Here is a 14830-nt window from a genome sequence, read left to right as displayed (position 1 = left end):
AGTGGGGAGGTGGTGGGATGGTTGGGGTGATGGGCTCTCCAAGTCATGAGCTGCTGATGGAGGAGGCCCCTGAGTCTCTGCAAGCTCCCTCTGTCCCACCTCTGGCCTCCTAGAAAGACTTTGGGGTACAAAATGGGAGTGTTTCCCTACCAAAATCCCCCAGCTCCTTGTCATTAAGGAACTGGGCGCTCTGGGTGCTCTGGGTGCTCTGGGTGCAGGTCCTGGGGAGGTTGCTCAAGGCTGAGGAGGGGTGTTCAACAAGAATTGTAAGGACATTGTCTGTCCATGCAGCGTCCAAGTAGGCAGGGTAACAGGAATGATTGGGATCTGTGGGCTGAGAAGGGATCTCCTGGAGTCTGGGCCACTCTGAATGGGAAGTGTTGAAATGATGGTACCACAAAGGAAATTTGCTCATTATAAACTTGGAGCACCCCAGGACTGTCTGTCTGACAGAGCTGGTTCAGTTCCTTACTGGAAAGGTAGGAAAATTACCATGGAAATACGGATCTCTGTATACCAGGAGATCTAATACCTGAGAAACAGGATATGGGAGCGATGTTTTCTTGAAGCCCCAAAGCCTCAAAACACACACTGTCTCCCACACATCCCAGATAAAGACCAGTGGTCCATAACATCCCTCTAACTGGAAACAACCGGGCAGATTAATGGAATAAACCCCAAAAGCAGAACAGTATTGAGCAACTTTGGCTTAATGAACAACAAATCTCATTATTATCATTACAATGGCATAGATGACGTAGGGAAAGACTCATCCTCACCTCCACCTCTTTCTATGTTCAGCCAATAAATGAAGGAATAAAAGTGTGTTCATTTTACAGCAAAGTCAGGTCTTCCTCTACACTTTCCCCCCTCAACAGGCAGGTATTAGTTCCCCAGGCTGCAATAAGTAGGCATATTTTTAATTCCCAACAGCCTGAATGACAGGAGATATTCAAAGCAGACGTGTTGAAAAACGTGACACAAACCAAACAACGTAGATAACTACCCAAAATCCCAATGAGTATCTCGATGAGGGACACAAACACTTGAAATCCTGTATAAAATTCCATAGCACACAGAAAAGACACCACCTCGAGGAAAAAGCCAGACATGCACAGCTTTAGGCAGCATTGGGCAGTTTGGTGGTCTCTAACCCTTACAGTCACCATCACAGCTCTGTCCTGATGCTACTTTTCATGCAGCTGGTTTATAACTCTCACCAAGATCTCAGGCTGAGATCTCCAACTGTAGAGCCTCTTTCATGCTCCACGTTGCAGCTGGTCCGTTTAATACAGAACCTGAGGCCCAACTTTCTCTGGGAATGGGGTGGTGGTGTGGGATAACACATCCGAGTGCTGGGTGCAGCCCAGGCTGTGCTGTATGACCCCTGAAGTCCTGCTTACCTGTATCACCCAGCGCTGTGACACTTTTATCATCCATAGTCTGCCAGATGCATCTGTTTGGGATGTGGCACAGTGTGGTCTGATGCTCTGAGGAACTTGTTGCTAGGAGGGGATGCCCCTCTGTGACGCATCAGAGATGTGCTGGTGTTTATTTGTGCCATATGCCTGTGTGCTATACATACCAAATGTTGCATTCCAGGTTTATCATGTGTAATTATTAGTAATCCATGAAAAAGCTGAGAACCCAAACAATGCATGGCTTAATTAAATGAGACAGAGCCAGCTTTTGTTTTCGTGTGGGGAAGAAAGGCATTTTGTCAAGGGTAGACTCATGCCTATGAAAACTAATGGAAAACTGTCCTTTGCCAGCCCATGTAACACTTTTGGTGAATTATCTGGAGTTTATGGCCTGCTGAAGCACCCCCAGCAGGGATATTAGTGACAAAGGGACTGTATTTCATTGCTTTTCACTCTCATTTTTTGCTCAATGGGGTATTTTTAGTTTCCTTTCCAATGCTGCCCCAACAGGTAAGCAGTTGACAGGGACAGTGTGATGCCCTGGAAGAGTCAGCCTTGTCCTTTGTCACGTGCTCAAAGCAGGTCTCCACAGGCAAAGGAGGTGCTGAGAACATTCTGTGGGATTCCTCCAGCTGACCCTTCTCAGGAACAGTAATTTTCTCCTTTGTCTGCTCTTCCTCTGCCAATCTGCCTTGGCAGGGGCTGTGAGAAGGCAGGGAAAGGAGTTAAATCCTTAAAACTGATCAATTTATGGGCACATTTGCTGTATCTGACTAATCACTATTGCTTAATTAGTACTCTCTCTCAGTAGGGTGTTACATATCCCACATGGTTCTGCAGTGGCTACTCCACCTTGTTATCAGTGGTGGAGCTTGTCCTGCTCAGTGCCTTGATGCTTCCACAACATCCTTAAACTGATCAATTTATGGACACATTTACTGCATCTGACTAATCACTGTTGCTTAATTAGTGCTCTCTCTCAGTAGGTGTTACACATCCCATGTGGTTCCTCAGTGGCTACTCCACCTCGTTATCAGTGGTGGAGTTTGTCCTGCCCTTGATGCTTTCACAACACCCTTCCCTAATTTCCTGTGTGTTTGTGTGCTATAGCTCTACACAGCCCCCCCAAAAAAACCCTTTAGCCCATTCTCAACCCTCACCTTTCTCACACCACCTGTAGGACGCGTTTCTCAGCACCGCAGACCTCCGACAGCCGGTGAAGTGCAGCTTGGGAATCTCTGCCCTGGAGATCCAGGTGCCAAGGATCCTCACCTTCTGCTCCAATCCCAACAGGTGACCCTGCAGCAGAGGAGTGGTCCCCCTGGAGCGTGTGCTCGACCACCTGCGGGGAGGGCTGGCAGACCAGGACCAGGTTCTGCGTGTCATCTTCCTACAGCACCCAGTGCAGTGGCCCCCTCCGGGAGCAGAGACAGTGCAACAACTCTGCCGTGTGCCCAGGTATCTGTGGGCAGCAGGGGAAGGGAGATGCATGGGGGATTGGCTGCCTGTGGTGTCTCCACTGTGATACTTCTGGAAAACACTGGCACAGGGAAGTTGCAGCCGCCACGTCCCTGGCCAGGGTTAGACAGGCGTTTGAGCAACCTGGTCCAGTGGAAGGTGTTGCTGTTCATGGCAGAGCATTGGACTAGATGATCTTTTAGGTCCCTTCTAATCCAAACCATTCTATGATTCTTCAAGGAAGATGTTTTTTGTTCCCTCTTCCTTCTCTTTGTACCTTAAAGCCTCATACAGAGACCCTTGTTAGACAAAGCACCATGAGATGGGCACCTGGTATGGAAAATTCCATGCTGTCTAAAATCCATGAACACAGGACACCTGAAAGGTAGGTGTCCTTTGGGAAGGACAGTCTTGGAGAAGACTGGGAAAGATCTCATCCGTGAGATTGATTACCCATAGGAGATGTGCCTCTCCCACCTTAGATATCAGCTTTCCAGGGCTACCTTGAAAAACCCAAACAAAATATGAGTGAGACCCTTCTCTTGCCTCCACAGTGCTTTAACTTTCCTCCTCTTTTTGTTTTGGGAAAGAGAAGCACCAGGTGACTCAGTTGCTCAGATTCCAGCACTGGGCATCAGCAACAACCAGTGCAAAATCAGCATGAAACACTCAGGATGCTGGAAGGTGATGAACTGAGAAATCCGTCACCTCTGTTTTCATGCTCCTTCTCCCACAATTTTGATGAAATAGTATTTTCTGGAGAGACTGGAGCCTATAAGAAAGATGGACTTTTTACAAGAGCGTGTAGTAAGAGGACAAGGGGGAATGGCTTCAAACTGAGAGTAGGTTTAGATTGGATATTAGGAAGAAATTCTTCCCTGAGAGGGTGGGGAGGCCCTGGCACAGCTTGCCCAGAGAAGCTGTGGCTGCCCCATCCCTGGAAGTGTCCAAGGTCAGACTGGATGGGACTTGGAGCAACCTGGGATAGTGGAAAATGTCCCTGCTCATGGCAGGGGGTTGGAGCAAGACAGTTTTTAAGGTCCCTTCCAACCCAGACCATTCTACTATTCTATGATTCTATGATTATTTGGAAAATTTATGCTGTTAAATTGTGTTATTCGTGTCTCCTGACCAGCAACATCAGTGTTCAAAAGCAGTTCTACAATGGTGAAACCACCACCTGTGGTGAAAACACCATCCATGTTCTTTCCTGTATTTCCTTCTCTAGTTATCCCTTATCATGCTCAAGGCCTGGTGACAATTAGCTTGGAACACCCTTTCCTGACACTGGGGCATCAGTCACTGTTGGCAACTGATGAAGGACTGGAAAAGTACCTGGTTTTTTGGGTTTCTTCTTTTCCTGAAATGTTATTGATTTGGCATTTGCTTTTCCAGTAAAGCTGGAAGGGATGAAATCCCTCCAGAAAGATCAGTGCATTCTTATAACATTTGGTCTCTAAAGATTACAGTGACTAAACTTCCATAAATATCTTGGCCAGATTAGATTAGATTAGATTGGAGAGGATTAGATTGATATAAATTAGCAGGCTAATTAGATTAGATTAATATAGGATAGATTTCTAATTCCAGGAGTTACCAGTGATGGTTTGAGCACTGTTAGAGCTTGTTGCCCATTCCATTTTACTCTTCCAAGTCTCCCTAGCTTTCCCCCTGTGGTGTCACTGACCTATGACAGTAATCAAGGCTACAGCTTTCCTGAAAGATTTAAAATGTTGTAGCCTTTGACAATTCAGTGAGAAAATGTGTTGAGGGACAGAAATAAGGGTAAGAACTGAAAAAATGGTAGTGATGCCGCTTCCTTGTACCTCTCATATTTTACTCAAAAAAAGGATGGTTTAGCTCAAAAATCTAAAAAAAAATCAGGGTGAATTAAAACTGCATTGGGATCTATGTCAAAGACTGGAAAGCAACAGACACTTGGTGTCGATAAAAACCACGGCACAAAAATTACACGATGTTCCCCTTGCACAGTTTCGGGCTGGTTTGTTCTCGGCCTTCCCACGCGTTCCGGGTGGGAAGATGCTGTGCCCTGTGGCGCTCACTCGCTTTCCTCAGGCCCTCCCTTGGGAAAGGGAACTCACTCCTTCTGCTTCCCCCGCAGTTCACGGCACCTGGGACGAGTGGTCTCCGTGGAGCTTGTGCTCCTCCACGTGTGGGAGAGGCTACAGGGACCGGACCCGAACCTGCAAACCCCCCCAGTTCGGGGGCAACCCCTGCGAGGGCCCCGAGAAGCAAACCAAGTTCTGCAACATCGCGCTTTGCCCAGGTAAGGACAGTGACAGATTAAAAGCCTTCCCCCTTCCAGCAGGTCTCCCCAGCTCTGAAAACACCCTTGCACAGCCCATCCAGCTCCATAGGCGTCTCCAAGGAAATACTGCTCAGCCTGCACTGTCCCCAGGAGGATCCTCTCTCAGGAAAGGGCTCATTGAAGGAGCAACCTAAAGGGGCTTTCTGGGGTTATTCAGCTCAAATTTGTCTTGGGTTCACTTTTGCCCTCTGTAATCTCTCCCAGAGGATACATTACATGGGTTGGATCTATTTCCAAGGCCATCTTAAGCTTCTCACCTGTTCTCTCCATTGAATGGTTTAAAGTTATTTTGCCTGTGCTTATTGTTGTGCTGGAATTAATTAATAGCTCTACTTGCTTGTAATATATGTGCATTAATTCACTGTATATGCAAGTTTAATTCACTATATATGGCAGTTTTCTCTATAGCTGATCCTACTTTGGGTGGTGAGATGGACTAAAATTCCTGATAGCCTTCCATGCCAAATACTTTTAAGCACCTTTTCCCTGCCCCTAGATTTCAATTCCAGATGCCTCTCCCTGAGTTTTGCTTCGAAACACCAGAAAGAACCTCAGGATGAAATTACTTTTACTGCCTGGAAATCCATTTGTGCTCCTGTGGCTTCCTTCCTCTGAACCAGACTGGCCCAGGATTTACAACAGAGCACCCCTTAATTTAACTCTGGTTGTCCTGGTGAACACGATCTGAACACGAGCGACCCCCCCAAAATTCCCTCCCTCTCCCAGGGTAATGTCAACTGACATTTTTCCAGTTTAATGAGAATCATTATGAGACATTATTATGTCCCTGGAGGAGGAGAGGGATTGTGGGAGTGATGAGAACTTTATGAAAACATTAGTGAGAAGCCTCCTGGCATTTCCCATCGAGTTTTCGCTCCAAGTAACTATCCTTGGATTTTTTGGCTGCTGCCCAGAAGACTCTACTTGGAATGAGAACATCCCAGACACCAAATCGACTCTGTCATAAGAAAGACAAATTGAAGAAGTCAGAGCTGGCACCGCTTGGGCAACAAAGCATACCCTGAGTTAACATTGATCCATAATTAATTTAAATACAAATAAATATGTGGAATGAAACAGCGGTGGAAAAGACAAGCAGCCCAAACTGCGAAGGCTTCAGCTCTAATTAATGCCACAAAGGCAATCAGGGGCCTGGCAGTGCCAAATGAGAGCTGCGTCGGGGGAATCACTGAAGCACAACAATGGGTGTTTGTCACACCAGGCACTCACATTGCTCATTACCATTACCCTGCTCCAAGGATTTATTACCACGGCTGATGAAAACGCTCTGCTGCAGGGACAACAGAGCCTTTGTTCCTCAGGAGCAGTGGAAACCACAGGCTGAGCCCCAAGTCCTTCGAAGAGGGAGAAAAGGAGGTAGACAATGCCTGCCTCTGCCCAGCCAGACTCCAAGGAACGTTTCTGATAGACTCACACTGTGGTGGGAATGGCTGAGGCTGGGATGGAAAACCCTCAGCATCTCAGCCAGGAGGCATCTTTCCATCAAGTGCAAGAGGCTGGTGGCCATCTCTGTTCCTCCATTATTTAAAACATCTCTGAAATTACAACCTGATTAAATAAATAACCTGACAAATAAAAAAAAATGAAGGGAAGAAATAAATAAAAGGAAGAAATAAGCAAAATGAAGAAATACATAAAAGGAAGGGGAAAAAAAAGGAAATAAATAAAATTAACTGTTCAAGAAGTGTTTAGACGACACCCTGAGGCACATGGTGGGATTCTTGGGGTGTCCTGTGCTGGGCCAGTTGGACTCAATGATCCTGATGGGTTCCTTTAAACTTAGCGTATGCTACAGTTCTATGATTCTATCCCCCACTGAATGACCAAATTATGGGTTTAGCTCTTTTATTTTCCTACCTCCAAATGCTGGCACTTGTGGTAGCCCATCACCACGGCCACATCAGCAGGGAGGCTGTTGGTTCATTCAACCATTTTTTTGGCAAATGCAGTTTTTGTTGATAAATGTACCTTTTTCTCATCAATGATACTTTTAATGTGATAAATACAATCTCAGTTTTCCAACACAGGGGAATGCTAATGAGAGGCAGACATTGTCATTATTAGGAAGGAATTCTTCCCTAGGAAGGTGGGGAGGCCCTGGCACAGGTTACCCAGAGAATCTGTGGCTGCCCCATCCCTGAAAGTGTTCAAGACCAGGCTGGATGGAGCTCTGAACAACCTGGGCTAGTGGAAGGTGTCCTACCCATGTCAGAGGGTTGGAATTGGATGATCTTTAAAGGTCACTTCCAACTCAAACCATTTTTAGATTTCTACGATCAGTTCATGGAAACTTAACAGCACTACCTTCAGCCAGAAAAGCCACTCTAATTTATACCGGGTAGGACCTTCTTTGTGGAGTTTTGGATCATTTCCAGAGAAATGATCAGACACCTCAACTTGCGTTTCCCCTCTTCGGGATTGATAAGCACTGGCATGATGCCTTGAATTTGTGCACAATAAAAGCATCAATCTTGGATTGCTAAAAACGAGCACCTTTTGGAAGTACCTTTCTGCCTGCCTGATTTTTCACACCTTCTGAGCCCCTCTGAGTTAATAGTTGTTCGTTTGGACGGATTTTGACATTCTTTTTACTCAGTTTTTGCAAACAAAAAGCTGCTCAGCTGCAGTGGGGATTATCCAGGGCTGATGGAGTCCTTGCAGATCTCACAGGGGACCAGTTTGCATATATTTTCCTTGGACAGGCAAACAAAGCCAAAAAAATAAAAAACCAACAAATGAGCTGCAACGTGCTTTGAGCCGGAATTCAGACTTTTCAGGGATTCAGGTTGTATTTCTGAGTGAGACCTGGCAGCTAATGAGAGCTAAACAGAGCATGATGACCGCTGCTAATGAGCAAAAATGCTGCAGGAACAGCAGAGTGGGTGATGGATCTGTCGATCTGGGACCAATTAGGGTGTAACTGCCACACTTGGGAATGCCTCAGTCCTTACCACGTTAATAAGATGTATTCCTGTTTCTCTCCAACCCCGTTCCCATCATAACCTCCCTCCTCTATTAAATTATCAGAGACACTGCTGTGTAGAGACACATCAAACCTGTCAGTGTTAATTCAGCTGCGAGAGAAGTACATTGAGCACACACACACACACACACACACTCTGCTCCTGGTCTCGTGTTGGAGCACACCTTTGCTCCCACATTTCCTGGCTATCAGGGTGGATTCCTGTGGATAACACTGTGATTGAAGTTTTCTACATGTGCTTTCATAAAAAAACAGAGCATTGGGTTCTTGAGGAAGTTCTTTCCCTGTGGGCTCATCCATTGCTTTGGTGAAAAACGGGTTCCTTATAAAAAAAAAACAACCTGATTGCCCCAAATGAGAAATGTCCTGATAATGTACTGATTCCTTCAAAGTGCTCAGTGGAAATATGATCCATGCTTTGATGTTATGTTGGGATCAGCAAAATTATTACTTTTGACTTTTATGTTGCAATGTGTAACATCAATAATTTCAACTTTTATGTTGGAACATGTAATATCAATAATTTCAACTTTTATGGTGTTCTGTGGGGTGTCGAACATAAAAATGGGAATGTTGTGGTACTTGCATCCTGTCAGACCAAAACATTCCAGCTGGAGGCTGCAGAGGATCCTGACAAACCACTGTTGCAATGTGGTCTAAACTTTTTTTGGGTGATCTTTGCCCTCTCTTTCGCTGACTCCAGTTTGTCCCTCCCTGCCTTGATCCGCTGTAGGCACAGGCTGGACCACCTTTCACATTCCTCTTTTCAGAGGGAGCGATTTTCACATTCTGTTTGTTTTCCTTCTTTGGGCCACTCAGTGGACGGCAACTGGAACGAGTGGTCGAGCTGGAGCTCCTGCTCCGCCTCCTGCTCCAACGGGACCCAGCAGAGGACCAGGGAGTGCAATGGACCCTCCTACGGTGGAGCCGAGTGCCAGGGACACTGGGTGGAGACCAGGGACTGCTTCCTGCGCCAGTGCCCAGGTTGGTCACCAAGGAATTTTCTCTCTCCTTCATCACCTTTCTCTTTTGTAAAGTTTTCCTTTGGGGAAGACTTGCACCCTTTTCGGCAGTAATAGGGAGGTTTGGGTCCAACAGACCATGGCAGCCTAAAATCCTCTCTTAAAAGAAACCTCTAAGACTCAGTTTGTGAGTTTTAGAAGCCAGGCATTCCTTGATTCCAACAGTCTGGAATGATTCCAGCACGGCCAGAGTGCCCTGGGGATCAGCTCACCAAGGTGCACACAGACGTGTCTCCACTACAGCTTTTATGTCAACATTACATTGATGTCTCAAACTCTATATTATATAAAACTTTAATATAGCTCTTTTAGCTCTTTTAGTACCTTTTAGTACCTACTTTTTTAGCTCTTTAGTACCTTTTAACACCTTTGTACAAGATTTGCAAAAATTTTTTTTGACGTTTCTTGCCGAAATTCCAACGGACAAAAATTTGAGCAAGGTGAAAAACAGCTTATCTGGAGAAAATGTACTCAGAATAAGACATAACAAGGTGCACAGCACTTGATATAACCAAGTCAAAACTACTCAGAAGCCTTGAAGCCGTTCCACGCAGGACAGACATGACGAGGAGGACAGGGATGAAGGGGTGGTCGTTTTGTAACCACCGACTCAAATTTGGGAGGTGTGTCTGAGGGTGGGACAATGGGACAGACAGTTTTGGGGCTGGATGTAACCAATGAGGTAATGCCTAGATATTATAATTAGATGGTATTATAAAAATTGTAAAGGCCTGTACTGTGGGTGTGTGCAATATATTTTGTGCGCCAAAGGCACCACAGTTAAAGAGCTGGTTTCTACCTTTCTATACTCAAAATTGTCCAGAGAATTATTTCTCTGATTTTAGGCACCAACATGATTATTCATTTTCAGTTCCCCGCATTCCTGTTACATATCCATGACATTTCCCAACACTTATTAACATATATACATATCCTTATAAGGTCTTTGAGGGACTTCACTGGGGGTCTTTGGTGATCTTTTCTGTTTGGAGCCCCCAAAGTTCTGAGTGACTGCCTTATGATCTTCTTGAAGACAATACACCTGGTTATAGAGTAACTGCCTCAGTTCCCTTCTTTGTTTCTTTGCTTTGCTTGGTTAGCCCTTTTGAATCACTTGACTCACTTATAGGTAGTTTTTATGGTACATTCTGCTGGAAAAACTATTAGTTCTTGTTACATCTCAAAACTCTGATATCAAAACCATCGCTGGCAAATGCTCCAGGAGACCCCAGAGAGGTGAGTGATTACTCACAGGGAGTGTGTCTTTTGTAACCTTAGATATCAGCTTTTCAGGCTGAGCTTAAAAAAACCCAAACAAATTATCAGTGAGACCCTTCCCTCTCTTCCAGAGTGCTTCAGCTTTCCTCCTCTTTTTGTTTTGTTCCTCTTCTCCCAGTGTTTCAAGGCTCTCAGTTATATTTGAAGCAAACAGGGAAGCATCTTCCATTGTATCTCAGCTTTGAACCTTATCTGTGACAAGGTCTGGAACAATAAAGCTTTCATTTATGCCTATCTAAGACTTGTCATTTTACTCATCTATCTTTGAGTTAAAATAATAATAATGAGAGCAATAATAGTAATAATAAGAAGGATAATAGGAAGAAGAAGAAGAAGAAGAAGAAGAGTGATGATAATAATAATAGGGACAATAATTCCTGCTGTCCCAGCTGCTGTAGCTGGTACCTTACATTTGGAATAATCATCTTGTCTTCATACCACGGACCTCGAGCTCCAGCAGAGAAGTTTCATGCAGGAGAAGCAATGAGAATTAAAGCAGAGACCAGAGCACACCTAACACCAGAAATCTGTGTTTCTCAGACTGGCACCAACTCTGTAGAGTTGCAGGTGCAGTTTGCTCCCCTTTTTTTGTTTTCTTTTTTTTTTTTTTTTTTTTTTCAGAAATCTTGGGAGAGGCCATTTTAATGGAAACACTTTGGTGAGCTGGTGTGGAAAATATTCTGACCTGTAAAGAAGGCTTGAACAACTAGAAACCTTCCAGACTGATCAGGAACTAAATTTTATTGGCATGGCTCTCCTGGCCTGTTCCCTGCCTGTCCCTGAGTGCTCCTTTCCTGTTAGACCATGGATTTGAGAAGGATTGCACTCCTGATATGGAGAGTCCCTTCCTCTCCTTTGTGAGGGAACAGGGACAGCCAGAAACAGTTCAGGTCTTTTATACTCTTCTCATACGTTGCTTAGGTGACAAAATACTCTTCTTTCCACTCCACAAGCATAGAAACCTGTAGTTCTTCATCCTGGTCTACTATTTGCTCAGGAAATCCCTGTCCTCTCTGGTACCATCATCATCTGAAGTATTTAGTACAGGTATTGAACTTTCCTACATGGTCTCTAGTGGGTTTTGGTGTTTAGGTACCTCACTCCTTCTTTGCAATTTATAGAGAATTTCAAAGACAAAAGGGGCTTCAAAAGTCTTTTTTGGACAACTTTGTCCTACTGATTTCAGAGTTATCTCTCAAAGCAATGCAGGTCACATTTTCCACTGCACAAAATATCACTAAAGAAAGCCCCAGAATTCGGTGCTGTCCCTCTTCTTTAATAATTTTCTTGTACTTATTGGAGAAGACAGAGATCCCCCCCCGTCCCAAAAGGAGTTACCAGATCCAAGATGATGCAGTAGTTCACAATTGAAACCCAAATAGTAAGCAGCAGACTTAGGCCTTGTTCTAGTTATGTCACTGAGTTGTTGTGCTGCAGCAAAGGAGAAGGTTTCCCTACCTTGCAGACTTGTTGTGAGGGCTAATTAACATTTTTATGGTGCTTTGATAAATGCCATTGTTAATGTAAAAGAAGTAGTATTTTGATAAATGTCATTGTTAACGTAAAAGAAGTCACATTTCCACTGAATCCATAAAGATGCTGGGAGAAGATACAACTGAATGAGACAGCATCCCAAGCTTCTTTCCAAGGCACATGAAACAGTGCAATGGAAACAGCTGGAGGGAGGTTTATTTGATGTTTCTTCACAGTTTTTTGCCCAAGGGCTCTACTGGTCTCTCTAAATCCCTGAACCAGACCTTCTCTGGGAAGGTCTATTTTCACACATACATTGTACATCCCAACTGAGCTCCAGCTGTGGGCTTTGCTTGGCAGATGTGGTTGAATCCCTGCCCACCTGGAGACTGTTCATGAGCCCAGCCCTAAATGTGAGCCTGAGGAGAGAGATAGGGCTGCTTTTCCAGGGAGTGAGGACACTGAGGAGGAACACAAAACCACCCTTTGACTATGAAAGGGCTGATGCAATGGGAAAGGACACACTTTGTTTTAATGTCTGTTGAGAAGCAAAGATCCAAGGCAGGAGACCTCCCTTCCCACAAGCCATGCCCTACTCACCCTACATTCCACTGCTCACTTTGGGACCTCTCCTCCTTCGGTTACTTATTATGTTTGGGACTAAACAGGCTGTTTCTCTCCTGTTTTTTTTGTCTCCAGTGGATGGGAAGTGGCAGGCCTGGGGAGTGTGGGGCAGCTGCACCGCCACATGTGGGGGTGGAACTCAGAGACGTGACCGTGTGTGCTACGGACCCTTCTTCGGTGGAGAGACTTGCCAGGGTCCCAAGGAGGAGTATAAGCAGTGCAATGACAGAAAGTGTCCTGGTAGGTACCCCAGACCCCTCGTGGTTTGCTTTGTGGGAGAGGGAGTTTGGATTATGGAAAGGGCTGCCATGTCAGAGAGCTGAATGCTACAAGAGTTGGGATCCTGTAAGAGCCAACACATAATGTAGGTACAAGATACACCAAGGTCTTGACTTAATTCTTGCAGCATCCATTGCAACCATGTCGATTTAGTGAGTATTTGGTCAGTTCACCAGTCCAACCTTGGTGGTTTTCATCTTTTCATTGCCATAAAGTTACAAGAGGCAAAGAGACACTGGTAGCAAAAACTGAAAGAAGAGTCTCGAGTCCATGAATTAGTTGAGTACTGAGGATGCTGCAGTGATTTCCCACCCTTTACCTCTGGGAAACCTGCACACCACTGGAAATTTAAAAAAAGACAGCTCTGTCCACATCTGTCTGAGCCTTCCCAATCTCCCCCCCCTCCAGAGTGCAAAAGCTGAATGCAGGGCAAGAGAGGGCAGGGGAAAACCTGGGGCTGAATGCGAAAACCAAGCAGGAGCAAACACAAGTGGGAATGTTTCTGTCTGTCTCTCACAGACTATCCAGAGCCCCAAAAAAGGCCTGTGCACCATTTTGACTTTCTTTCTCAGTCTGAGTTGAAGCTCCTGGTGAAATTGCTGGTGGGGAATCAATGGCCTGTGTGATGTTGGCAGTCAGATCGCATCGATCCTAACAGGCCGTGAGTTTTGACTGAAAGGATAATTAATTGTCAGAGCAGCTCAGTGAGAGGCAGGAGAGATTCTCATGGCAGCATCCTGGCATTCCTAGTGAAAGGGGGTGTCTCCCTACAAGACAGGAGGCAGCAGTTTTGATGCGGATGTTTCTGGGGGCAGATCTGACACGTGGAGGACGAGCTGACCCTCAGACTCCCTCACCAACTGCTGAAGACAAAGAGGTGAAAGCCAAAGAACTTCGGCATGGAAGTTCCAGCACATTTAGCTCGGAGATAACAGAGAGAGAGGCTGTGACAGCACAGTCACTCTCTCCAGCTCTGCTCTAATAAAAGACATCACCTCTCCTTACAAGCTGTGCCTCTCAATTAGCAGTGGCGTGTGAGAATCTCTTCCAACTCTGCCACAAAGCTCTCCCACACCACAGAAAATCTTAGCACAGGGTTGTCTGGTGGTGTCTACAGAGTGATGCAGATTTAGTTCAGCTTCAGTGTGTGCCAGCTGGGGCCCTGACAGAACAAGCCCAATCTTTTCTTCTCTTCCTGCAGGGATTGATGCCTGTGCAGTGCTCAAAAGGAAAAGGCACATCTCAGGGACTGGGCCCTGCTAAGGGTTCACAACCAGAAGGGTCTCACTGCAGTTGTTAATTTGCAAGGGAAGGAAAAGGTGGGGAAACATCAGAGGCTAAAAATAAACCCGCTCGATTTGTTCTCCAGAAAGTACCAAATGCCGGCATGATTTGATTTGAACAGAAGAATTGAACTTAATTGGGTTAGTTATTAAAATCTCCCAGTGCAAATAGGTTACTCTGGTAAAAAGGATTTTGTTGTGAAGCAACATCAAAAAGGAAAAAAAAAAAAGGAAGAAAGGAGGAAAGGATAAAATGATTCTCTCCTGGCCTGGGAATTGCTCCTGCACTCGCTGGCAAGACACCACCAATCAGTGTATTTTTAAAGAGCATCTCTGAGCCACAGCATCCCTCAGCGGTCCCCAGGGACACTGCAGGGGTGAGGAGACCAGGAATGTTTGACAGGTCGGTAGAGGAGAAAGGGGAGGATGGATCTTAACATTCTCCCTCTCCACTTTCTGCTGTGCTCTGCTGTTTTGTAGCCAAAGGAGGTGATAGAAGCTCCAGCCCCGCACCCCAGACCCTCCTTTGAACCACGGGAGGATCTGTGACCGTGGTCAAAGCACTGTTCCAGTAGAAAGGAGCTTGGAACTCAGCTTCCTGCTCTGCCACAGGCTCTCTGGGTGACCATGTGCTGGTCATGGCTGGGTGATTCAACCTC

General features: G+C 45.5%; 1 protein-coding gene across 12 annotated transcripts in view; it reads left to right on the top strand.

Moving 5' to 3' along the window:
- ADGRB1 (adhesion G protein-coupled receptor B1) overlaps positions 1 to 14830 on the top strand; it is a 290959-nt gene that overhangs the window by 134820 nt on the left and 141309 nt on the right. For 10 of the 12 annotated variants that reach the window (XM_032681110.1, XM_032681148.1, XM_032681138.1 and 7 more), the window contains 4 exons: positions 2715 to 2879; positions 5002 to 5166; positions 9023 to 9196; positions 12685 to 12849. In XM_032681110.1, coding sequence (XP_032537001.1) covers positions 2715 to 2879; positions 5002 to 5166; positions 9023 to 9196; positions 12685 to 12849 — 669 coding nt within the window. The remainder of the gene's footprint in view (positions 1 to 2714; positions 2880 to 5001; positions 5167 to 9022; positions 9197 to 12684; positions 12850 to 14830) is intronic. The other 2 variants (XM_032681166.1, XM_032681119.1) reach the window with 1 other exon arrangement.

Source organism: Chiroxiphia lanceolata, chromosome 1, assembly GCF_009829145.1.
Source record: "Chiroxiphia lanceolata isolate bChiLan1 chromosome 1, bChiLan1.pri, whole genome shotgun sequence".
NCBI classification, from domain to species: domain Eukaryota; kingdom Metazoa; phylum Chordata; class Aves; order Passeriformes; family Pipridae; genus Chiroxiphia; species Chiroxiphia lanceolata.
This window is presented reverse-complemented; position numbering and strand designations above follow the sequence as displayed.